We start from the raw sequence: 27,478 nt of genomic DNA on the forward strand, positions 1-27,478 counted from the left end.
TTATATGTAACGTAAAAATAACATCATGGAATTACCCATACCTAAATATAATCATAACAGTTTTTGCAACTCTGAAATTGTACACCCAATTACATGAGACATGCTGAGCCAAAAATAAATACATTATACTATAATTAGGTAAATTTTATTGTCAACTCGAACTAAAATAAACTGCTCGCTTGTTTAGTGATATACAGGAAATACAGGGTGTTGCTAATAGAGTAAGTATACTAAGTTGAAACCTACATGTGCTGTTATGTCTAAGCCCAAAAATGAAAACAAAATTTCAAAATTCGTGAAAAAATTAAGATCCAATGACGAGTGACCGGAAACAATATAAAGCTGCTTGTTTGTATTTATCGATGAAATATATTTAATTCAGCTATCTTCTACAGAAGTAATTTACCTATCTGAAAATGAAAAATGCCATAGATATCTATGTTATGGTTTATAACTTTAGATCGTAGCTTATCGCATGGTGGCCGGTGGCGCCATAGAGTTACGCATTCACTAGAAATGCGACTAATTTTATATTAGTACAACTGTGCAATTATATCTTGTTCAATGTAAGGAAAATCCAGTAAGGCGATTAGGCGGGAAATGCACAAGTTTAGAAAAGTGAAAGGTGGTGATGGAATTTCTAGAAAATTGCCTTTTAATTTGCATGTCTTGGTGGTCATTTTGTAATCTTGTTATAAACGCCTTATATCTAACACAGAGTTATTCATGATAAAATAAAACCCTGTATAAAAATTAGCAAAACTGTACCATCAATTTCATATATTTTAGTCCTCGTAGTTCTGCAGAGTTTTCCCAATTTCAGGCACCCTAAAATTATACCAACATCCGTTCTTCGAATTTCCAAGTCAACTCCTTTATCAAAACGCACCATCGAAATGCAATTCATTACCCCCCTGGCTGGGCTAATCTCGAGTTAAAGCTTTCAAGTTTCAAGTCACTGTTACAAAAGAGCAACTGAAAAGTAAACTGCTTAGCGGCCAGTTCTATAACTTCAGTGGTCATTTCTTCCCCACACTCGGCGCGAACAGCCGGCGACACACGCGCCGCAGAACGCGAAAACCTTTTATAAATTTGAAAATAGAACTTATATTTTTTTCTAAAATGGATCACTAGTGGCCAGTCCTAGGTGTATAAGTTTGTTTGTGGTGCTGTTGGCTGTTGCTGTAGGTTGTAGTGTAAATACTCTTTTTGATATTTTGTGAGTGTTTGTTACGATGGTGTGCAAGGTGGTTCCTACCTCGGAAAGTAAGTTGTGTTTAACAATTAGAATTAATTATAAGATGTGTCTAGTGGATGTTTAATAATATTGGGTCATCTCAACATTGTTTGCACAGAGTTTCAATTGTGTTAACATGCAGTAGAAGAAACTAGGTACATGTGTCTAAACATTATAAATCTAAATATAACAAATCTGAACGTAGATTGAACAAAAGTACCTTATAAAACTGTACTTATAGTGTAATTTTAATTAAAAAATATTGATTATATTTAACTTTTTCTTCACATTCTTCAGGCAAAACATTATGAATTAGGTATACCTACTTACCATAGAATAACGAGATGATTATACTAAGATTATACTGCTACGGGCATAGCATGTTCTAAATTCGAAAGACTTTCCCTTACACAAATCACCACAAATTTTCAATTTTGTATACTGAAACACAGGATTTCCGGCCGTCTGGCGCTGGTTTCAATGGCGTAGCGCTGTTCAACAGTCTTCTAGAAACTTATCGGGTTCGAATCCCCGAGCCGAACTTGTCTTACCCTCATCGTTAAGCTATAAGCGTTTTTTTGTAAAAGTGTCATCATCACAAACCATCATACATGCCCCCACTGCGGGAGCACGGGTCTCCTTTCGATTAAATAATAAATAATAATAAAAATAAATAAAAATGGGAGCAGTAAAATCACAAAGCAAATACAAATTTGCTTTGTGAGTAAAATAGTAACATTAAAATTAAATAGTGTCACGTGTCACTGCTACCCGTACTAGGTCATCCCTGTATTACAGGCAACAGTGCAGTGAAGGAAGGGTTTTGGCCTAGTCCACCAAGCTAGCCGAGTGCGGCTTGGTGGACAGTGTACTTTAAATAAAATAATTAAACTCTGAATTTGAAAGAGAGATATCTGCACAACGATGTGTAAGAAAAAAAACTACAAGTACTTATACCCTCCCCCATTGGGAGATACAACAAGAGACGTACGTAAGAGACAACATAAAAGTAACTTTTTATTTCTTGTATATGAGGAATTATAAAAATTTATAACAACGGCCATTTTGGCATGTCCCTCAACTTCTTTATTTAGTTGCAGGTATATATTTCCTTATATTGATAAAAAATTGCTTTTAACTGTAAATATAACTAACTAGCTGTTCCCGCGCGCTTCGCTTCGCCTTAAAAAGTTTTTCCCGTGGGAATTCCGGGATAAAAAGTAGCCTATGTTCTTTCCCAGGGTCTAGACCGTATGTATACCAAATTTCATTCAAATCCGTTCAGTAGTTTTGGCGTGAAAGAGTAACAGACAGACAGACAGACAGACACAGTTACTTTCACATTTATAATATTAGTAAGGATTGACTATATTTTAAACTAAAATATAATAAAATCCTGCTTAAACTAAATTTTTCAAAAATATTTTAGTAAGTCACCACCCACCATTTTGCCCTGTCCCCAGCATAAAATGAAACTTTAAGCTCAATTTATTCAAAATTTTCTTAAGTAGCCGAACTTTTGGAGTAGTTTTTACGAAAGATCTACTACACAATTATCGTTCCACATCATTAAAAGTGCGAATAATAGCAGTTTTATATTTTAAATCAAAAACAATTGGTGTCCCTGATTTTGGTACTTCCGGAAATGTCGGTTTTGTTACCGCATTTTTTCCTATAGAATATTTACCAAATGCTTATTATTCGTTTTTAAAATATGGCAATATTAAGATCTTAGAGATTGCCGCCTTAAAAAAATGAAAAAGGCCACCGTGGGTAGCTCAGTGAGACTGTCTTTATTACCGGTCGAACTGAACCAAATTTGTCGTCAGCTTTGTTACTACCGTAATCAATTATTTATTGGTACTTTTCTTACGATAAATTAATATAAAAAGGCATGGTTAATGCTAAACAAATTGTGGTATTTGGTTTATCACTGCTAGTAACTGAATGGCTCATATATTTTTTCAAAGGTTAGATGGGCGTGTTTTGTTACTTCGGTTTTGTTACTTAGGGTACGGTAACATATAGTTGGAACGAAAAAGTTACAAAATCGACAGGTTTACATGGCGATTTTATTAACGGAAGTCGGATTGCTATGACTATTTATTTATTGATATTTTTTGTTATAAATGTGGTTTTTCGAGCGATATAACCCAATTTAGAGTTTAACTCTTTTATGAAGATGTTTGAAGTGAATCTCATGTAAAATTGGGCCCATATTCTAGATTTATCATGTTCAAATTTTGTGCTGGTGCCATGTAAACCAAGCCCAACATTTTTGTTACCGTCCGTTTTGTAGCTGTCCCTGCATTCTGTTCGAAGATTTTGTGTTATTTTGTTTAAAACTCTTTACTTTTATATTATTTTTGGTTCTAATTATTTAATCTTAGTTATTCCCCAAACTATGTAAAAGTTATTAATGTGATGTTGTTTAAATTCCGTCTCAGACATTAAAAATAATTCTTGATTTGTTGACTGTGGTAACAAAACTGACACATTATTGGATTTTTTACTGATTTCTAAAGAATATATGACTTTTTCCCTTGATAATGTCATTTATGAAGACTGTGGCTTTCCTTTTAATACCTTAAATGGAAATAATACCTAAAGTTTAATTAATTATTTAGGCCCTAAGAATGGTAACAAAACAGAAATTAATTCATACTGACCGTCACATTTTTACATTTTATTAAATAAGCACTAATAATACCGTAATTACACAATAGATTTTAATAACTATAGATTATAGCGGTGTTATTTCATTTACTAAAAATATATTACAACACCAAAAAAAATAAACATAACATTTTCATCCGTTGTTATAAATTTTTATAATTCCTCATATTCATTTAAACTGTTTACAGGATCCCACAGAGGAGCCGATCCGCGTAGTGAAGAATACTCACACACACAAGAAGTGGTCGACTATGAAACTGCCCTCGACGCCGCCGGTAAGATTACAATAAATACATTACATAAGTACCTACCTATACCTACACTCACGAGCAATGAAAAAGTTTTGTTCTAGTAACCTAAATCAAGTCAATCAGTCAATAAATATATAGAGCGGATGATTTTTATTTATTTCAATAAGGAAAATACCTAAGGGTGGGTTGCACCATTTAACTTTAACTATTACAAACGTCAAATCCCTTGACGAGAGAGATCAATCTTCAAGAGATTTGACGTTTGTAATAGTTAAAGTTAAATGGTGCAACCCACCCTAAGTATCTCGTGTAAATTGACCTGGCAACGGACGACATCACTGATAAAAGTTTCCTCTGTATGTATACTTAAATTTAGTGGTCACCTATCCCCTTAACGACCTACTCTCATAGTAAGCAGGTATGATAAAATTTCACTCGCATGAATGTTGTGAAAAAAGAAGTATTCTAGAGCGACTAAGTATGGAAATCGGATATCCGACCGGTTTATGAAAAGAGCTCAACAGGTTGCATGAGAAAGCTGCTGTTGCTTCGGGAAAATCTTGATGATGTATAGTGCTATTCCTTATAAATGACGTTTATCAAATGCATGTCTGGCAGTTTAAGGGTTTTTTTCAAAACCCCTGAAAGCCAAATTTTGACCCTTTCAGACAAATAGTGGGTAAATAATTTCTACTTATTTCTATATTATAAAACAAATAGTTCTAAAATAAATTATACTTATTGTTTTATAGAACTTTACTTCTAGATGACACTTGTAAATAGGTACTTACATGATGTTTCAGCTTACTTACGATTAGGTGATAGTAACTGGAGCTGATTCAGGGCTCTTTAAAAATGTTGAGATAAAGAACTAGCTGTAGGTGCATTCGATCCCGCCGTCTTAAAAGTTGGGACATATTTTAAGTTTGAATTGTATGAAGAGTTTCTGTTGCGTTGGGTATCGGATAGTTTTGGAAAAAGACGATTGAGAGAGTCAGTTCGTGTAATTAATATTCTGAGTGACGCTCATGGGCAATGAAACAGTTCCAGTGAGAAAATTACCAAATTACTCCTAAACGGAAAAGTCTAGCTTAATGAAGCTGCCTGCAATACTCAGAATATTACCTACCAACTAAAACGTATTTAAATATTGTGTAAATTTTAATGAAATGTAAAAAAAATGGTCTTTTAGAGCTAGTATTTTGTAAGTGGAAATTTTTCATTGGGCGTGAGTGTATTAAACTTTGGCTAACATTGCCATTGTTCATAGATTTTAATTGTTTTTGATATAGTGTAGGTCCGTTTATTTAAATAAAATATCTCAGGAAAAATGCAGTATATTATATTTGATATTATTGAAATAGAGCACAGTGTAGAAAGTACGAAGTATAAAAATGACGCTTGCACCATTTATCGGTAACCAATAAAAGTCTACAAAAAGGAATAAAAGCATAAAAATTGATTGATAGATTGTAAAAGTGTTTGCAGTTGAGAAGAAAGGCCACCGGATATAAACTTGTTGACTAACTTGCTGTAAGGGTTGGTTGTTGGTTCCACTATTATAGGTTCAAGGGTACAAACCCACTTTCAGTAACCTATTTACCTGTACCTCCTAACAGGTAGGTATTGCTGCACACCTTATGTATTTTTTTCTCTCCATCATGCTCGGGTCGGGTTGGAGTTAGCAAAGAATTTGTAACAAAAGCTGACATGAAAAGGTTAACATTAATGTCTTTATTACGTTTTATGTTTACATGAATTATACCTATTTCTGTTTTAATAACTTCCTAACTCGATCGATCTGCAGCAACTTTGTTTTGTTTTTCTATTGTATTTCAGCTAATTACTTCTTTATCGTAGCGCAGTAATACTCGTAGTTCATAGGAGAGGCGATCAATGTCAATGCCATAATATACACAGGTACACTTACCTTGTAGTACACACAGGAGGTATAATAGCATACGTTGTTATTTTCGTTAGTTGTGTCGTTGACCTGTTGATATTGTTATATCGTCCCGATTACGCAATGTTTTGTGTTTCAGCACAAAGGTAATAAATTGCTGATTGAAAGTGAACTGGACATATTATTATATACATGAAGTTCTCGGTTCTTTGTAATATTTGTATTTCTTGTAAACTTTACTTTAGAACACTGATAGCAGTGTGGTTCCACTGACACTTCGAGTTCAACTCACGCTATTACCCTACAACAGCTAGTTTAAAACCCGTGCCTTTAGTGTCTACAGCACATGCTGAGCTGGTGCATTTTTGACGCCATGGACAGCAACCTTTTAACCAAACTTCATGTTTCGTATGATATTGTTTGAATTAAATGTTTCTTTCTTTCTTTCCAACCCATGCGCTGAGTACCTACTTTTGGTCTACTTCAACACACACATTGCACCTCTTTGTTTAACTGTTCTGTATTTATCATCTTTAGTTATACTGTATTATGTTTAAGTGGAACCAATAAATGATCTATCTATCTTTCGTGTTTCTATCTCTGATTCCTGTCCCTCCCCAGGGTACGGCCACTTCAGCCGGCTGGCTCTCGGCGCGGCTGCCCTCGCCTTCTTCACGACGGGCGTGCAGAACTGCGTCATGTCGTACGCGCTGCCGGCGGCGCGCTGCGACCTGCAGCTCGTCACCTACCAGAGCGGGCTCATCATCATGGCCTTCATGTGCGGTGAGTGTGACGTCATCAGCTACTGCTGGACAGTGTGACAACCCTCGGTTCTAGGCTTCCTCAATCAAGCCATTACCGGCTAGGTGCCTATATGCATGGTCATCGGTCGAGAATTCAATGTTATGGCATAGCGTTGTCATCGTCATAAGTCGTAAGCTGCTCGCGATAGCCATGTGTAATTTAAAAGTACCTTTAGCTATAGAATAATTTGAACTCGAGTTAGTAATACTACCACGAGTCTTTCAGTATTGCTGAATGTTGTTAGCTAGTTGCTTACTGCCTGCAACTATCATTTATTTATTTATTTAATTATAGGTAAAATACATAAGAAAAAACAAGCTTAAAGATACTACAATAATCCTCGCATGGTGATGCTGTTGATGATTATGTGAACATCATCATCTACAAATCAAAGTAACTACGTCGGAAGCAATTCTACGCATATTTTTTGTGAACTGATAATCTATAATTAAAAAAATTAAAAAACCGACTTCAAAAAACCACTAAAATGTAAGAAATAATTTAAGGTTTACACAAATTCTACTCGTATGAGACAGTACAAATATACCTAAGCAGGAACTGTTCTTTTTTGATGTTGGTGCGGTGACAAAGTAATCTGAAGAAATATGGCACCAACTTCAAAAAAGAACAGTTCCTGCTTAGGTGTATATTTGTACTGTCTCATACGAGTAGAATTTGTGTAAACCTTAAATTATTTCTTACATTTTAGTGGTTTTTTGAAGTCGGTTTTTTAATTTTTTTAATTATTATTTTATTTAATAGTTTTTAGTTTATTTGTAATAATTTTCAATCAAAAGTAAGGTGCAAATGATACCAAAAAGTCCTACTAATCAATACGAATCATTCAAGCCTAAACACGAAGTAGTTGCTATATACCGTTGAGGAGTTCCCCTGACTGCCTTCCGTTTCCATCATCAGATCAGCTCAAGGTCACCATCATATTTTTTTGTTATAAGAACTATATTTACGTTCTTAATTTCATTAGAATCGGTTAATATGTGCCCAAAATGGAAATTCATACCCTGTTTTTACCCCTTTACCCACCCTTGGGGGTGACATAAAATTCTGAAAAAAAAATGGGACCACCTGGGAGCTCAACCCAATACAACAAAAAAAGAATTTTCAAAATCGGTTCATAAACGGCGGAGTAATCTGTGAACATACATAAAAAAATATATAAAAAAAAAAAAAGATCCCGACGAATTGAGAACCTCCTCCTTTTTTTGAAGTCGGTTAAAAATAGTATGTGACATAGATTTCAGCAAATAAGTAACTATTTATTAGTTAGTGTCAAGTTACTAATAAAGCCTTTTCGGTCAGGTTTGTAGAATAACACTGATGCCGAAAAACACCGATTATGTCAGAATTCTCGCTAAAACGCAATACCAACAATTAAAACTAAATCATACATATTAGTTTATTGGGTACTGACCAATTTTAAGAGATGTAATGTATGTAACATGTAATGTAACTGTTACACAGCGAGCATTCGTACAGTCAGTACGCTGGTTTCCCCGTAACACTGCGTACTGACTGCACGAATACTCGCTGTGTAAAATGTTACATTACACCTCGTAACGTTGGTTAGTACCCACCTGTATATTCTCTATGGTTTATTCTCCGAAACTTAATTCCCCTCTCTTCCCACCAGGTGGCGTGGCCAGCGCTTTCTTCTGGGGCGTGGCGGGCGACGTGGTGGGGCGGCGCAACGTGCTGGCCGCGTCCCTGCTGCTGGACTCCACCGTGCTGATGATGCAGAGCTTCGTCACCGACTACCGCCTGCTATTGGCTGCGCGGTCTATTAACGGCTTCCTGATTGGTGAGAACTAAGGGGCGCATGATTCCGTATTGGTGAGAACATGTGGTGCACGAAGAGCGACATGGCACCTCTGTAACATGGGCAGTCAGGAACTGTCGCTTATCTGAACGGCCAATCCTTTTACTACGGTGACAAACCCTAAGGTTGATGTTTGCTTGTCACCAATATGATATCAAAAAGAAGAGGAAGGAATCGGATCTACTAGTTGCGTAGAACTAAACGAATGCGTCGAAAGAAAATAATTCTTAAGTTTGTGTTTGAGACCGAAACCGGTAGGTCCGACTCCGGGTACGAAGGTAGCCGGTAGTAGCTGAATGAGGAAGGAGAGAGTGCTATGGCCTTCTGTGAGGCATATGCCCAGCAGTGGATGGAGACTGGCAGATGATCACAGTCCACGGCGGATTCTAACACTATACCATAAAATTATATTTGGGGATTGGCAAATTATTTTAGCTATGAATATGATGTATGCGTGTTTGAATAACAATCCTAAATGCCTACTTGCTAATTTGTTATTGTTGTTTTGATAAGTAAGCGTATTTTACGTGACATCATTTCGGGGCACAAATATTTAGTTAAGTGCCAAAGTTGTAATATAACTGTATAATTGTATAACTGTAAAGATGCAGGTAAGTGTTGCTATGTGCTTATGTGAATGCATGTACAGCTACATGTTAATGTACCTATATGTAGTTGATTACGATATTGTTATTATAAACATCAGGGTATTGCAGTGTTTGTTTTGGTTTTAAGAGCGAGTCGAAAATGTTATGTATTTCTTGACATAATACCTACCTATAGAGTATAGTGCTTACCAGCATTTTGGTCGTCGTAGGTCATAGACTTCTGTGGAAGTTAATCAACGATCTGAATCTCTTCTTAGGTTCGCCATTTTGAATTATTCAATAATTTGAAGTAGGACCCAATAGAGTACAGCGGCTGGATATACTTACCTAGTAACTACTTTCATTGAGATCTTCAATCTTTTAGCAATGAAAATGGGTAAGACTATGTTTGGCCGAGGTGTCTGAAATAGTGAAAAAGACTTGTCATATACCTACGCCTTGTGAGTTCAGAGTTGGTCCCATAATGCAGCTCCTTATGCTATTAGATAGTTACATATAGACCTGGAAACGTGAAGGTCACTGCTATACCTCAACCCTGTACTAAACCCAGTATCCCCCCACAGGAGCGCCGTCGACGCTGGTGTTCAGCTACCTGTCCGACGTGGTGGGGCGGCGCCGCCGGCAGCTCTACCTCAGCGTCACCGGCATGAGCTTCGTGGCCGCCTGGCTGCTGCTGCCAGGTACCGTACCACCACCGACACAGTTGTACTAGTACTAGTATCATACGGCAGGAGCTTCGTGGCCGCCTGGCTGCTGCTGCCAGGTATGTGACAATAGACACCGGTATATTTTCTATCTTGACCTTGACCTAGGAGACGGTTTTTGATTCCCTTGCTAGCCTAGAATGGGGCACAAGAACCGCACGTCAAGGCATGTCAAAAGTTTTCCGTCGCGTTCGTTCTCGAGGCCGCGCGATTTTAATGAGCACGATGCAAAACTTTTGTCACGATGTGCGAGTCTTGCGCCCCATGCTAGCCCTTGGAGTTGCGGCGACACCATTGATAGTCACTATTGGTCTATTGCGACAAGGGCGCGCCCCGAATCTTTTGTTGGGTATCATTAGTACATAAATGACCATGTAGATTATTGTAGATGGTACTTAACTACCTACTTTGATTGGGCTTTGTCATATCTGTGAATTGGTCACCGACGACAAGGAATGCCAAGGTAGCAGGTAGTAAGGCAAATAAAAGTAGAGTATGGACCGATACAAAAAGTTTGAAATGTATACTCTAAGTACTTTCACCATAACACTAACTATGGAAGAATAATTAGGACAAAGATGAAAGTCTATTAAACAAATAAGTAGGTATACTAACAGTGTTTAAGATGTCAATAGCATAATAGCTATCTAGATACTAACACTCATGAGTTTAACTGTAGTTAATTAGTTAATGGCTAATACTTGTCAGATGTTGGCCTTGCACTTGCCACTAACTGTAGGAACCAGCGCTTCTCAAACTGCTTTCAGGTTAAACTTTATTAAATGCCGTAATTAATTAAATGAAATTTACTGATTGATAATTTTTATGACTATAAATTTAATGCCTCTACAGGGTGTTGCAAAAAGGGTATACTAAGCCGAAACCTACATGTGCAGCATGTTATATCTAAGCCCGATACTGAAATCAGAATTTGAAAATTCGCGAAAAAAAAATTTCGTTATCCATAGAAACTTTGTTGGTCACGTGACTTTTTACTATGGGAAAAAAAATTTTTTTTTTCGCGAATTTCCAAATTCTGATTTCAGTTTCGGGCTTAGATATAACATGCTGCACATGTAGGTTTCGGCTTACTATACCAATTTTGCAGCACCCTGTATAGGTACGTGAAAGTAAAAAAAAAACAAATTGATAGGCAGTACGTATTAAAAAAGAAACTTTGAGAGCTGCAGACTTTTAACTTTTGCTAGGTCATTGTCACAGAGTTTATTTCCAGATCCCAATTTAAACAATAGGTACAACTGGTCTACCGATCACACTATACCAATAGTTTCATCGGCATTGGACCAAGTTTTATAGGATAAGCGTAGGCGTGGTCACATAATAAAAATTAGAGAGTCATGATCACATTTCCGTGTTAGAAAAAAATACTCTGTTGAAAGTATTTTCACTTTTATTCTATCGACATGGATTAAGCTTGACTTAGCAACACGGTTAACTGCGAGTTATTTTTAGCTCGGTAAGATGAGCTGCACAGCCGGGATAGCTGGCCGGGTGTTGAACCCGGGACCTCCGACTGAGAAGCGTGACTCGCAGAATTATTACGTAACCACTAGTAGGGGGTGACGATGTAAAACTTTAAATTATTGTATAGTTTTTTTTCATTGCTGTGTTAGTTCCTGAAATGTATCGATGTAGGTACTTTGGAATTCTCTGAAGCAAACCAAAGCTACATTTTTGTTACTGCGAACTACATAGCAAATTCGGTGTTTATCATAGAGAAAAAAGTAAATTAATTATATTATTTGAAGGCGTTAATGTTAAAAACATATATTTTTTTCCACTTACAGCCCTAGCTTGGCTAGTCATCCCCATCAAGTCCTCCCACCCGACCGCCCTACCAGTCTACTCCTGGCGCCTGCTCCTAGTCATCAGCAGTGTCCCCGGGCTGGTCAGCGGCGCGTGGATGCTGTTCCTGCCAGAGAGCCCGCGCCTGCTGACGGACACGGGGCGCGGGGACCAGGCCGTGACGGTGTTCAGGATGATGCACCGGGTTAATGGGGGGAGGGAGGAGTATAAGGTTGGTGCATCGAAGTAGAAAAAAGGCGGAAGGAAGCTCGCTAACTAAAAACTGAAGCACTCAAAGTAAGCCGATTTCATTGTTACGATGAGTCCGACACACACTCAAAGTAAGTCAGTTCACCGCCATTAACCAATTGCATCGCTCCTACACATCCACACACTCTCATGTCGCCGCCATTGTCGTGCATCATTGTTTTAGTTAGCAAGATTCCTTCCGCATTTTTTTCCACTTCGATGGGTTTTTGTTTTGTTTTCGTGGGGGTGAAGTTTTGGTGTACTATTTTAAGGCGTAGGTAACTCCCAACCCTCCTACCGGTCTACTCCTGGCGCCTGCTCCTAGTCATCAGCAGTGTCCCCGGGCTGGTCAGCGGCGTGTGGATGCTGTTCCTGCCAGAGAGCCCGCGCCTGCTGGTGGACACGGGGCGCGGGGACCAGGCGGTGATGGTGTTCCGGATGATGCATCGGGTTAATGGGGGGAGGGGGGAGTATAAGGTTTGTGTTTTGTTTTGGTGAGGGTGAAGTTTTGGTGCCAATGCTAAAGCTTGTGATGTTTGTCACTCTTTCACGTAAAGAATGAACGTATTTTCATGAAATTTGAAATGCAATAAGGTAATTTCATCAATCGATATCGATATATTTAAAAATACGAGGGCAAAGGGCGACATTTGAAAAATTAGCTTTCAAGAAAGGTAAGATTGACTTTCACTTCCCTCCCGTCCCGTAATTTATTTCTGGTTTTGCATATTTGCATGAACCTGCGTGTTACAAAAATCTGTCATTATATTTTATTTCGAACGGTTTTCTTAGAACATGTCAGACAAGTCCTTGGAGGGGCAACGCACCTTCGTCTCCAATCTTTCCAGATGGATGCCGCGGGTTCGATTCCCAGAAATAATTTCTGAACCCATGTTTCTGATGTTTGATTTCGGGTTCCCAGTAAGGTTTTGAGTGAAGGCCGTTTAAAACGGTTTTATTTTTAATTTCATTTATTTTAAAGATATGTAATTTACATCATGCATACTCGTACGTCTGCCACGCCCCCTTGTCATTGTTTTTTTTATTTATTTTTATGCAAGTTTATCGAACTTGATTTGTTTTTGGGTCTTTTAGTTGTGTATAACAGAACTACAAGACCCCAGCTCATGTCATGAGTTCTCCCAAAGCTACATGCACAGTATTGCACATTAGATCATTTTTTCTACTTAAGTAAATTAAAACCCGTAGCTGTCTCATTTTCGGTGATATCTTCGCCATAGCTCAACAATTCCAGCAGCATCTAACCATTTCTGCTAGAAAGATAAAACTTTGACTTTGATAAACTAAAAAATTATGTACATATATGACTTTACTAAGTACGTTCAACAACAACATTCACATATAACTTCCAGATAAAGAAGGTGCTACCAGACTGCGCGTTGCCCAAGTCGCTCGGGGCCGCACAGGGCCGCACTCGGGGCCTGCTGGTGGGGGTGCTGCGCGACCTGCGCGCCCTGGTGTCCCGGGCGTATGTGGGCAAGTCCAGCCTTGTCATGTTCGTGTTCTTCGCTAATATGGCGGCGTGAGTTGTCTTCATTTTATGTAGATCTAATAGGTTCTTTAATTTTAAAGGGTAGCATGGTCTTAAAATAAAAAAGTTTGAAAAGATACACCTACCTACCCCTAAAAATTTTGCGACAAATTTAAATTCGGTGAATAAAAATCGTAGTGCCCGAAGTTGGTTCATCATCATCAGCCAATAATCATCCACTGCTGGACATAGGTCTCTCCCAAGGAGCGCCACAACACTCGGTCCTCGGCCTTCCTCATCCAAACACTACCCGCCAGGCCGCCACCCGCCTAAGGTCGTCAGTCCAGCGGGCAGGAGGGCGTCCCACGCTGCGTTTGCCTGTTCGTGGTCTCCACTCGAGAACTCGTCTACCCCAACGGTTATCGGTTCTTCGGCAGATATGACCAGCCCACTGCCACTTCAGCTTGCATATTTTGACAGCTATGTCGGTAACCTTAGTCCTCTGACGGATAACCTCATTTCTGATACGATCCATCAGAGTTGAGAATGAGAGAGTTGAGAAGTTGGTTCGAGTGATATAACAACAAAGGTTTATATTCAATGGTCTCTTCATCACCATTCTCGTGTAAGAGGAAACCCTGTAGGGTGTAGGATGATTAGTTTTAAATTCTGTTTGACACATTATTTAAGTATGTTGCATCATATTTCCGCAGTGGTTTCGGCCTTAACCTGTGGATCCCGGAGCTCCTCCTCCGCATGCAGGGCAAAGCGTGCTCCTCGGCGACCAGCCAGCTGCTGAACCCCCCTGGGAGTCACCTGATGACCCACCTCAGCGGTCACCTCGGGAACAGCTCCGGCTACAGCCAGGCGCGCGTAGCGAGCCCGCCGTGCAACGAGGATATGGATGAAGATGTGAGTAATGAGCAAGCAAGCGCCTCTATTTTTCATTCGACTTATGCGTCCCAACGTCGAAATATCGCGCGAAATCTGGTAACACGAAATTCAACTGGTTATAGCTCACGGATACCTTCATATTTAAACATGACTCAACATAACCAAATCTGCAACCTCACAGGTATTCACATCCGGCCTAATAGTCGGCGCGTGTTGCGTACTCGGGAACGCACTATGCTCCCTACTCTGCTCGCGAGGGGGCGGGCTCGGGGTGCGGCGCGCGGCGGCGGCGTGTGCGGCGGCGTGCGCGGCGGCGTGCCTCTGTCTCGCGGCCTGCGTGTGCGCCTGCGCAGCCTCCAGCCAGGTCGCCGTCGCGGCCGCCGCAGCCCTCAATGCGGCGTCCTTGAACGGGAATGTGCTGCTGATAAGGCTGCTGCTGCATGCTTTGCCGGCTAAATTGAGGTTAGTTGTTGCTTCTGATTTTAGAAAAAGTTATTTGTAATTAGGTGCTCGATGAGGAAGGCTGAGAAGACAGTGTTGTGGCTCTTCTTGTGTGAACCTTATGTCCACCATCCAAGCACATGCCACCAAACGCCACCCATCATTATTACCTATCACACCCCGAGAAATCAGAGACAATTAAAAATCTATTGTGCCTGCCTGTAACTATGGGTCGCCGGAACTCGATGCTTAATGAGTGGCTGCTATTCCTATTTATCTCTGACATAAAATAAATAATTAATACATTTGACTAATCCCTCCTTCCCTGTGCAGTGGTCTCGGCGTGTGTTGGGGCGCGTGGTGGGGGCGCGCGGGGGGCGTCGCCTCCAACCTCGCCGTGGGGGCGCTGCTCGACTACTCCTGCCCTGCGCCCTTCGTGGCTGTGGCCGCCTGCCTCACTAGTGAGTCTGAAGCCTAAGACTATATATCGGTGACGGTGCATCTTAATAATTAAATCTCCTGAAATTATCCAAGAAGAAGAAAGGACTCAAGGAGTAAGAGGAAATAGCATAGGTACCTCAAACTGACGTGCCGACACCAGTGATATCGTTAAAATAATGTATTTTTTGCATTCATTACCACCGTGGATATCCCTACATACCGCTAGTATTAAGTAAACGGTAGTTTCTGAATGAATAAAAAGTGTTATGGCAGTCCTCAGGAAAGGCCTATGTCCAGCGGTGGATGATATTCGCTGATGATAATAGAAATAAAGTAAATTTTTTCTGCAGGTATTACACGCTAACAATGTTTTAAGATCGCTTATTGCTAGTCATCTCTGATTACCCTTTACTAAAATTTTGGGGATTACAGTCGAGAGCATAATAACGTACATAATACTTTGTATGTACTTAGTATGTTAATTTCCCCAATTTTATACTTCCAGTATCAATAGTAGCCATCGTGATGATCAAACTGGACAAGTCGTCAGAGCCAGCCACGGACCACGCGGAAGATGAACTGGACCTGGACAGCAGCAAAGACAAGACTGTCACCCTCGACCGATACATATCAACCCACATGTGAACTTTATGCCTCATACAGAATATACTGTAGACTCTGAAGCAACAGAAATAAGTGTAAACGGTAAAAGTTTACTAGGTAAACTATTTTTATTTGTATAATGTCTGACACTAACTTGAGTCTTATTCTTTTTCATTCATTTAGGGCTCCTACTTAGTTTGAGAAAAAAAAACTCCCATCTTTTACCCGTTGCAAAGCTAGCGGAATCTAGAAGGTATTCTATTCTATTCTAGAAGGTATCTTAAGTATTAAATGTTAGAGACAACATAATGTTGATTTTGAGGTAAGAGGAAAGTAAGTTGGTGTATGTGGTGATAAAAAGGTACTTACCATGAAAAGCGTTCGCCAGACGTGTAAGATAAGATAAAATGTTTTCTATCCTATTTTTATAATGATAAGATAAATTATTCACACTGTGCCTTTTGCCTTTCTGTATCGTGTCGTGTCTGTATTTATAAACAAAAAAAAATGTCGTAAGTATAACAAAGTGAAATATTATATTCCATAGGTACATTATAGCTAATTTATGATCTCGTTGTAAGATAATCTCAAACCTTTTGTATGAATGAAAAGTATGTAACCCAATATAACTTTACTATGCTTTTATCGAATATAGTTGATAAGTATAATAGTGGTGCAAATGAAGAAATGTGGTCCAATCACGGAGAAAAATTTAGGAGTGGGACACTTAACTGCAGGTAGGTACTGATTAAGATTTAGTAGTGATTTTATGAAATAAATGGACTACAATTAAAATTAAGTACTGTAAGATGTGATAATTATTTTATGAGACGCATATTTACACGCTTATTACAATTTTATATTTATCTACCGCTGCTGCTTACTGTACAAGGAGTGTATATCTAATATGAATAAATTTGACTATTTTTAATAACGGTATGATTTTATTTAAAATAAAGTTCTTATGTATTACATGTAAGTAGGTAAATATAAATGTATACTTATTATTTTCCATTTGGATGGTCTTACATAGCCGTGCTATCAATCTCGTAGCATTTAATAAATTCTTCATACAAAAGACATCAACGCGTTGCCTCATATTTTGAAAGTTCTAAAGTCTCTTCGATCAAGTTGCTTATCTACAAAGCGTATGGCAATATATGTATTTGCGGATATGAGATCAAGATAATATACTACTTAAATAAAATAAAAATATATTTACTGTAATGGCACTATACAATCCGTATTCGTTCTCAACTGCAAGCATCTTCAGTCCAACTAGCCTATCACAACGGTTTTCAGACATTCCTATCCTGCACTAAGAGGATAATTGTCTAGAAGCTATTTTACACCTTTTTTTTATAAACTTGTGTATTTAAAGTCTAGTTTCTTCTCTCTCTGGAGGCTTGTCTGGAGGTAGGAACCACGCTGCTACTACTCCACCTGAAAAAGGGGAAATTATTTCAATTAATTGTCAACTTATCAGGTTTGGTTTTTGTAATTGGACATTTTTGGACCATTGCCAATCGTAACACCGAAAAGATCTGACAGACGAACGAAACGCGCAAAATAATCCATGTTCTCAGAATTTTCCACCGATGCCATAGGACATGTATCCTCCACACTGTTTAATGTTTGTGATAATGACATCTCCAACCCGTTTGCCAAGCGTGCAGATGATGGCGATAATCATCCTATCTTGAAGAAGGCCCATGTCCAGCAATGGACTATTACGCGCTGTTTCTCGTTTTTGCTTTAATGAAGTAAGTATAGTATAGATACGTACTTGCGACGAGCAGCGACCACAGGTAGAAGGTGAGGCTGCAGCGGGTGAACAGCAGGTTTCCCACCACGTTGATGCCCACGAACGTGCTGCTGCGGCCCACCATGATGCTCAGGCACGCCACCATGCCCCTGGAACAACACAACGTACCGTTTTAGATCCTAATTACGTCCTTGGCTGACTTTTGATGAAGGCTCCCAATTTCATTGGTATCAGACATCTACGGAGAAGATGGTATAGTTCCCAAGTGGATGCATATGAAGTGTCATGTCAGTACCAAAGTACATAAAATAACTCTATGCATCAGTCTCATCATCCAACCTTGGATACTAACGGAATTGGCGCATGGGTCAGTCAACTTATTGTACAGTATCAATTTATTAAACCAAAGTGGGAACCATAAATTAGAATCACAAACTGATATACCATACAAAAATAGGCTAGATGACTGGACTAGTCTACAGAGGCAGTTAATATTAAAACAACCAACCAGTAGGTACAACGCGTAGTTCATTCTAATCTATTGTAGTACCCCTTTGCTTTTACTCACCTATACGAAGTAGGAAAGAGATCAACAAAGTAAGACGCCAAGATCCCCATTCCCAAACACGTGCAGGTCAGCACCATGAAGAAAATCACGCTGGATATCGGCTCCGGCATCAGGTTAAGCAATATTCCACTCAGTGCCGACGAGGATAGGATCGTTATTAGCACGGCCTTCCGATGGTTGGGGAGCTGGGAGAGGAGGAAGTTGAGGATGGCGAATATTGTTTGAGACGCCATGAGGGTGAAGAGGGAGTCGTCCTTCACTGCGCCTTCGCAGAGGGTTGGTATCTGAAAAGAGATAAAGGATTAATATATTTTAGATATATTACTAGCATATTCTTGCGTCCTATGTACGTTGATTCATCACTGGCACTTAACGTTAAATGCCCGATGGAAAAGTCACTAGCCCATGTGGAGTTTTTGAATAACTACCGTACCGTAGCGTGTAACACCTTCCCTGCCTCCAGCCCGCTGGACCGAAGACAGTGGCCCGCCACTGTCTGTAGTCTACGCCACTGTCTCTATAGGTATTATGTGAATCAGGTAAGCCTAAAGCAGAATTTTATTTTCCTCCTTCCTTTTATTTTCTGTACAGCACCGTTATCAACGAACCTATAGATATATAAAACGATATCGCGATTCGCTATAAGCAAAACACTGCATGTCATTGGTAGAATGTGCATTAAACGAGTTTATCTACGTCAATTTAAGATGCCGTGCCAGTTTGACGATTGTTACCTAATGTAGATAACGACAAATACATAGTATACATACAGCAGTAGTGGTATTATCAAAGCCGGTCGACTCCACGGTGACATTGCTGACCGGGCGGTGGCTAGTGATGAGCGCGCACAGGTTGCCGGGGTTCCCCTGGTGGTGCTCCAGCGCTGTCCTCAACTCGTCCATGATGAGGGGCAGCCAGGTCAGGAAGCTGTTGTTACTGGGGAAGAAAATTGGGTTTAATTTTTATTGCTGCATAGTAACAAAGCTGTAAGGCCGTTTCTGAATGGGAAGAAGTTGGCGATGTATGCAGCAGGTCTCTTATTTGAGCCATAGGTATGCTTTCTTTGCCTCCATCAATTAGTTTTAATTTCTCCATCAATTTATACGAGTACGTTTAATGTTCTGTTAATGCAGAATGTAATAAACAGGGTAAGAAGTTAAAAAAAAACTTGTTCTAAATGTCAATCTTTCGAGTTGCAAAGCTAAGTTGCAATTTACCACTTTGGGTAAGATCAAATCAATTATCTACGAACAAAACGCATCTTATTTTATATACAGGCTGGCCCTGTACCATAATTCAGTAATCTAAGACCCAAACTCAAAGGCAACTCACGTGATATAGACCACAAAGACGATATAGAACAGCTGTGCAGTCCGCTTCACTAAGGGTGGCCGGAACAGCGGCGCGCTCTGCTCGTACAGGTTGTGCAGCAGCGAGCGCTCCTTGCCCGCGTTGAAGTACTCCGGGAGCTGGAGGGATGACACCTGAAGAGGAGCATTGTGATTGATGGACATTAAAATTGCGCTAAGGAATTTCTGGAAATAAGGCCCAGAGGTGTGTATCAGTCTGACGGTTTCATAACCCTCAAGCTAATTAAAATAAAGTGGAAGACCACTGTTGGACGTAGGCCTCTGTCGAGTCTCTCTTACGAGGAAAGCCGCAACTATCCATCCTCGGTTAAGCTTCCACAATGTTAGTTTATATCCAGCAGTCACATGAACAGGTTTTATAGATCACTAGCTGTTCCCGCGCGCTTCGCTTCGCCTATGTTCTTTCCCAGGGTCTAGACCGTATGTATACCAAATTTCATTCAAATCCGTTTAGTAGTTTTGGCGTGAAAGAGTAACAGACAGACAGACAGACAGACAGACACAGTTACTTTGGCATTTATAATATTAGTTAGGATGATGACATTATATGTTTAAAATATTCCCTTTCTACAAAAGTATAATCAAGTTAAAGTAACCTTAAACTCTTCTGGATCCTCTCGATTATTAATCGCGTACATCTTCTTCAGCACCTCCAGGGCTGCCTCATTCTGGCCAGTGTTGGCGAGGAACTTGGGCGACTCGTAGAAGAAGTAGATGGCGAGGGCCCCCAACCCTGACGGTAGTGCCAGGATAATGCAAAGCAGCCGCCAGGGTCTGAACACGATGCCGAGCCACGGGATCGGAGACGCGAAGTCCAGTTTTAACACCGGGAATGCCAGGACTGGAAGGGATAAGAGTTGAATTAAGAAGCTGGCGTTCAACCCAATACTTGATAAATGACCTCAGTAATGACAAAGTGGTGAGATTATGACAACACACACTCACGTAGATTCTTCGTTAACGACGTAGAATCTACGTGAGTGAGTTTATCGTCGATAAACGTCACTAGGTATATACCTAGTGACGTCGATAGTGACGATATCGGGATTCGCAATAAATACGGCGCTGTGATTGGTGGAACACGCATTAAACGAGTTTATCGACTTCGATTACGAACTCGTGTAACGGCAGGAGGACGGAAGTTAGCTCTTTTTATTATACATATTATTACATTTATTGTATTTCAGTAACGGATCCTTCGCGATCGCGATTCCCGATAAATTCGGCGCTGTGATTGTTTGAAGGCGCATTAAACGAGATCGTCATCCTTAACCGACCCTTTCCGAAGGATCAGATGTCATATAAACAGAGGGTCTCACTGGTTACCTCCAGCACTTACTAGCGGCGGCGGCGGGCGAGAACAGCAGGAAGCACGTCATCAGCAGCATGTACTTGTTGCGCACGCGCAGCGCGCACGACTCGCCCACCAGCGTGTAGGCCGCCGAGTTGGCTGCGCAGGCGCTGGAAAAGATGAAGCCAAAAATGACATAATTTTTTTCCGTGAACACGATAGTTAAAACAAGAGCTGGACCAGAGTTTTGTCACCGTGTTGAAACGATTAGCCAGTCAGATCAGAGGTTATTGTTCCCTGGACCTTGGATACCTTATGTGGATACGTGATGCCTCGGGCACGTGAAAATTTCAAAATAACCTGAAAGCATCGGCCAACAATGCCACTGCTACACGTAGTCTTCTTTCAAGGGGCGCTACAATACTTTCTCCTCGGTCTTCCACATATTATATTAACACTATTCCAGCTACATATTCAACGCCGTGGCGTCAGTGCAATGGACCCAAGCTTTGATCTGAACAGCATACGATTTGTTGTAGACCGTTCTTGTAAATAAAACCCACAGCGATTATTACAGAACAAGAGATACTTGTATTGGAAACTCACAAAGCAGTGGCAATTAGAATACATGAAACAGAGACACATCTATTGGAGACTCACAAAGCAGTAGCAAAGAACTTGATCATGGCCAGCAGCAGCCAATTAGTCGAGAAGCAGCTGGCACAGGAGAGCAGGAAGCCGGCGGGCATGGACAGCATGAGGGTGAGCCGGCGCCCGCGCGTGTCCGAGATGTAGCCCCAGAAGTACGATGCTAGCAGGATACCTGGGGAGAGGGTGGTGATGAGGAACCGTAGCTGGGTGGTATAAGATGTAAGGGTTACGTCGCGTCGTGCCACTCTCTTGCATTGCATTTAACATCAGCGAGTAACGTAACGTTATTACAACGAGACCTCATATATCGTGTTTATTGTATGGAGCCCCATGAGCCCTAACATTACGTAGGTTTATGTCGCACAGGGTGCTATGAGAGATTTTTTCGGGTTTATCTTTATTTTTTGTAAGCAGAGTTAAATATACGACATTCAATAAGCATGAAAAAACGATTAGCACCATAAAAGTTTATCTGAAAATGTTTCACCGAGACTTTTTTGATAAGAATTTGCAATTATGGGTACGGCTTCTAGACATATTTCTAGCAAACGTACCTTTTCCATCCTGAATGGTAATAAAACGATCCATTTCAATTTTAAAGCTTTGGCTGTTTCACGATCTTACTCTTGTGAGAAGCTTTTATTATAGGAGAGAAACAAATGTAACTGCAGCTATTCCAAGTAGGTCGATAGTTATGTCGTCTTTGATGCCAAATCCCGAACAAAGCACGTTTATTAGTACGGAAGACATTGTATATTGTATACTAGGAAAAAATACATAAGTATTATTTATTATTATGATAATATAAAGTTACAATAAGGCTGATATTAGGCACGTTAAGTAATGATTCACTTTGGTCTAATGGTCATGTTTCTTGATTGTGGTTGCATTTGCTAAAATAGGAATACTTGCACCCGACGTAAAAAGAAAGGTAAGTGTCGATCTATCGGTATCGTATCGTATCGTATTGAACCAAACGGATTTCCATAAATGTATCGAGAAACGACGTCGACAGTACTGATGAAGTTGACGCACTTGTGTGAATTTCTATACAAAGAATACTGAATGTGATGCGTCCGTTGTGTACGATACCAATAGGTAGACGCTTTCTTCGGATAGTATAATATAACTCCATGTAATCTCACCTACATAAGGCAGTGAGGTGAGGATGCCCTTCTGCGCCAGCGTGATGTCCAGGTCACAAGCCGCCTGCACCACCAGAGTGAACCCGAACAGGTCGCACCCCACCCCCAGCAGGATCAGGGAACAGGTGCAGACGAGGCCGATGTTGTAGATGCCGTTGCCTGGAATAGGGAGGAATAATAATAATAAAAAATATGTGCGGACATCTCAGACACGGCCATCCGACCCCAAACCCGTGATAAAGGTGTCGGACAGCTGATATATCTACACAAATATATCGATAGATACATATTAAATAGATAAACGACGACCAGACACAAGGCAAGGAATAAGGGTGATTTTCGAAAGGTAGTAGGCCGCGGTTCAGGCAAAGCTGAAGTTTTAAGGAAGTTGTGTATATTATGTTGGTATATTAAAATTTGGTAGCACGTGTTATAAAGAACAGTTGATAAGTCACTCGAAAATTCTTCTTTCAAGCACACCTGCACCCTATATAAGTTGGTTGGTCGTATTAGAAAATAACTACTACTACTGAAAGTAACTCTTTAGAACTTGAAATCACGTTCAACCCTTCACCGGTTAAAGAGAATCTGTTCCACTACTTTGTGACCTGTATCTAAAGGTACCATTACAAGAAAAACCACCTGTGTAAACGATACATACTTGCCAGTTACTTAAAACAAAAGATTAAGCTACAATGTTTTTGTTGATGGCTTATTATTCGCACTGGCTCCTTTGTTCTCTAACTAACTACGTAATGTGTCATAATTTATGACCCTTCATTGTTTATCTGTATCAGCTCTATTAAAGTAGGTAAAGCAACTAACTCTTACCTATAAGCAGGTAGGAAGGTATACTTACAGCCATTCCCAAAAATAACAATTAGCCTACATCATACAGCCTATATTTATATGGAAACCAATCTACACGTGTTTTCACGGTGTTTTCCTAATGTGGAAATATTTTAGAGAGTTATACGAGTATAATATGATTGGATCATGGCAGGATTTGAACCTACAAATTTTCAAATGAGACCTGCCCAACGAACATAATATAAAATACTTCTCTAACGAGAAGGACGAGCTTATCTGTTACGTTCAAATTTTAAAATGTCTACATAACAAAATACTTAAGAATGTACTATGTAGACAATACATACGAGCTTGTAAGCTCTGGAAAGTTCCAGCAGTGGAAAATTTTCAGCTTTCATTAGCCCAAACAGACATTGATCATTTGCAAGATTAGTTTTCATGAAGAGACAATTTAAAGTAATCAAAGACTATTAAGTGTTTCAATTAATATGTACAGCAAACAAGCATAAGTACACTGTTGCTACCATATCAAGTACTTTTATAACCCTACTGAAAGTAAAAGGGCCTGTAAAGTCACACTTTTGATCTCATCTGTAAGGTTATTAGTTTAACCTTACAGGTTACAGGTAAATCATAGGTTCATTTTCACATCACACATTTAAATATTTTATAATTTTGTGCACTTTGAAAGTACTTAGTGTTCTCGGGTCTTGGATGTGCCCGTAAAATGGCAATAGACCCGCCCCCTATTACATTGTTACTAACATAACACTCTGGCGAAAAGTGGGTGCATCAATGCACCTCTGCCTACCCCGCAAGGGAGTACATTAGTACGAGGCGTGAGTGAGTGTTTTTTTTTTTAAAGTAGATTAAAACTATAAAAGAGGTGGATTCGTTCAAAAGCGTTTTTTTTCTGTTTCAGACGTATGAATGTGAGTTCACCACGAGTACCTGCCTAGGTAAAAAAAAACTACGAACCACGCGTAAGTACATCTGTTCAAACTTGCAATTATCAAACTAAACCAACATTGTCTTAGTGTAATGAAATGAAATGAATGGGAATGAATTGGATTATTTATTGTTGTCGACCGCTTATAGCATATAACATAATGCCTATATGTATAAATAATTTATATAACTACACACTTGTACTAATGAATTCGGCTTTCGGCCCAGTTTACAAGATAGATGCGATGCATTGCGTTTCAGGAATTGGGGGTTTCGAGTGCATTGCTGCATAGTAAGTACCTAAGTATTTGGCTGATGATATATTTTAGTCCAAATTTAATGGGGGCCGTCATTATTTACGACAGTATTTCAAAATTAAAATGAAAATGTTTTTTTTTTTGGCCAGCGGACATGATGAGTTGAATTCAAAGACTAACATAACAACATCCCTCCATCAAAGACCACTAACATGAGTTATTTCGTGGTTCTCACATTGAACTGCGTAACGGTTTTTGAAATAAGTCTGTATCGATTATAGGATATTTTAATGATCGTCATGATATCAGAAAAGAGAAAACTCCAGTATCGTTAATTCAATGATACGTATTTATACACATTCTGTAAACTTAAGCATAAAAGCTTAGTTTGTCGTAGGAGTTACAGCCACTAAAACTTAAGAGTGTCGTAGCTAAAAAGCACATTTAATGTTTCTTAACTATTTTCTATGAATTTGACTGTAAGAAAACTGAAAATCTATAAACTAATTTTATTTTAATATGTGTTACTTATGGTTTTTAAAACATGTTGTTTTATCATTATCAATATACATTGGAAGTACTTATTAAAGAATTCAAATTTCAATCAATTTTATATTTGCAAACATGTAAGCCGCTGAAAAGACCTTACAGAAAGTGCTTGGCTCACTTTTCACAACAACGGCAACGTAACAATGACAACACAACTTCTTTTGTTTATCAATTCGGGAGCAAACACCAAATCCGCGTGAGATCAACCAAACTAAGTACATATTTATAGGACATTCAAAATAAAGGCTGATAGAAGAAACGTACCACTTTTCGTGAGGGCTTCCTCGAAGGGTGTCGCTGTTTTTCCATTTTCTCGTCCGTTTTCGCACATTTGGTGTGGAGGAGTGCGCGACGTCGTGGCGGCTGGCGGGAGACTGAATGAAAGTTGTTGCGAATCCAAACAAATGCTGGGATGAGACGCTCAGCGAGCGACATAAACGCTTGGCTATCCATCAGGTACCTACATATAATGTAAAGCAGTGCCTAATACCTACTAGGCCTACTGTCAATTTTGAGTCTTTAAGGACATTCAAGACTCAAGATCAATATGTATCCCAAGGGAAACAAGCCTACATCATACGCGGCTAGTGTTATTGTAAATGAGATGACATGTGTTTTTGGGTACTTTCATTTTATTATTATTTTAAATTTTACAAAACAAGTGTGTTATTGCTATCTAAACCTATTGGCAAGATTATTAGCTAGCAATACATATCCACCCCTCATCTTATCTTCATACTTCGCTTTTGAACTACATCGCTATTCATTTATTTATCTAAATTAGTACCTCAGTGAAAACATTACCAAACACGCAATTTAATGCGTTTTATAAGATCAGTGAGCGTCTACCCGATATTATTTCAGCGAACCTCGTGTAAGATATTAATTTTCATTTTATGCGACACTATTCAGTGGCTCCCCACTTATCGCTGCTCCTGGTCACAACTTTCACATTTTCTACTAAGAAAACAAGCAATGTATATTGTATTTATTAATAAATGGGGATGCTAATAAACTGGTATTCTAGAAGAGTTCTGTGACGTAATTTGGCGACCAGCCATCTCCGAATCGAGTTGGAAATCTTTCAAAGGCGATGAGTAAACAGTCGAAATTACGTCCGCACTTGCTTTGTATTTCCGAGAGACAAAGTAAACAACTATTCACGCATCATGGACCATGGTCCACCTCGCTGTTTGGTCCACCTCGCTGTTTGGTCCACGTCGCTGGATGGTCCACCAGTCCACCCGATTCATCACCAAAACTTTTTGCCGCTTTAATACTGTCATAGACTAAATACTGAACTCTGAATCCTTATTCTATGATTTTTACCTATATGAGTGACATATTGTTTACAATCATTGACAATCATTTGTAGGTAAACTTTACATGACATGAGTGAAATTATAACCAAATATAATTTATTGAAACTGAATTTATATTAATATTCACACCTATCATAATAGCCTCGAGTTAGCTATGGGAGATAATTCAGATTATGTACCACTTATACCTGGTAAAAAGTAAGCAATATATAATCATACCTATTCTTAATTAGTTACTAATGATTTTATGTGTTAGATACGAGAATCTTACCCTAAAGGTGCCTAAAGCTGTCCTAGCACTAGAGCGCTTCTAGGGTTTTCTCAACACGGTGGGGCAGGTCATTCGCTTTCTGCTCAAATTATAATATATTCTATAGGTATTTATAAAATAATTACAGTAAAGTTGATATGTCATTCGGGTATGGCTCCTTTCGTACATCCCAAAAATATAACCATATCCGAGATAATGGTCCATATAAATTATAAAACTAAATATAAAGGTGCAGACCTCCAAAAAGATACATAACAACTATAATAATAAGATTGTAGAATGCATGCTTAATTACTTACTACCTATATAAAGTTTTCAATGCAACCAATGAAACGTGCCATAACATAAGGCTACAATAATAAATGTATGTAGGCTGTATGAGGTCCCTTCCCAATTATAAAGTAAGTAATAATTATATTTTATTGCTTTCATATGTGATATGTAGGTCAAGGTCATTTTAAATAGTGGTGTAAAAAAAAACTACGATTAATTACCTAACATAACTGATAATTTCACACTTGACCAATAAGTATCATCACTTCAACATCATCCCTTCCTAACCAGTAATGTATGCGGAGATGTGCG

The 27,478-nt window shown here is 39.3% G+C and overlaps 2 protein-coding genes across 3 annotated transcripts; one reads left to right on the plus strand and one right to left on the minus strand.

The window, feature by feature from the left end:
* The first annotated feature begins 1,041 nt into the window (after positions 1-1,041).
* On the plus strand, positions 1,042-17,148 carry LOC105388501 (synaptic vesicle glycoprotein 2B). The gene is made up of 11 exons (XM_048621763.1): positions 1,042-1,266; positions 4,102-4,188; positions 6,689-6,850; positions 8,523-8,690; positions 9,880-9,996; positions 11,829-12,058; positions 13,449-13,618; positions 14,281-14,479; positions 14,643-14,923; positions 15,236-15,363; positions 15,849-17,148. Exons 1-11 carry the CDS (start codon positions 1,236-1,238, stop codon positions 15,986-15,988), a joined length of 1,713 nt encoding a protein of 570 aa, XP_048477720.1. The 5' UTR covers positions 1,042-1,235; the 3' UTR covers positions 15,989-17,148.
* LOC119694174 (synaptic vesicle glycoprotein 2C) lies at positions 16,869-25,704 on the minus strand. 2 transcript variants are annotated; one of them, XM_048621761.1, is made up of 10 exons: positions 25,565-25,704; positions 22,737-22,895; positions 21,601-21,763; positions 20,989-21,110; positions 20,246-20,490; positions 19,612-19,763; positions 19,050-19,215; positions 18,280-18,563; positions 17,733-17,860; positions 16,869-17,389 (listed from the first exon to the last, which is right to left on the minus strand). In XM_048621761.1, exons 1-10 carry the CDS (start codon positions 25,629-25,631, stop codon positions 17,322-17,324), a joined length of 1,554 nt encoding a protein of 517 aa, XP_048477718.1. In that variant the 5' UTR covers positions 25,632-25,704; the 3' UTR covers positions 16,869-17,321. The 2 variants fall into 2 exon arrangements, with proteins under 2 accessions (XP_048477718.1, XP_048477719.1); XM_048621762.1 differs by lacking the exon at positions 25,565-25,704 and having other exon boundaries at positions 22,741-22,876.
* Positions 25,705-27,478: the final 1,774 nt, after the last annotated feature.

This window comes from Plutella xylostella, chromosome 6 (genome assembly GCF_932276165.1).
Source record: "Plutella xylostella chromosome 6, ilPluXylo3.1, whole genome shotgun sequence".
In the NCBI taxonomy this organism is placed as follows: Eukaryota; Metazoa; Arthropoda; class Insecta; order Lepidoptera; family Plutellidae; genus Plutella; species Plutella xylostella.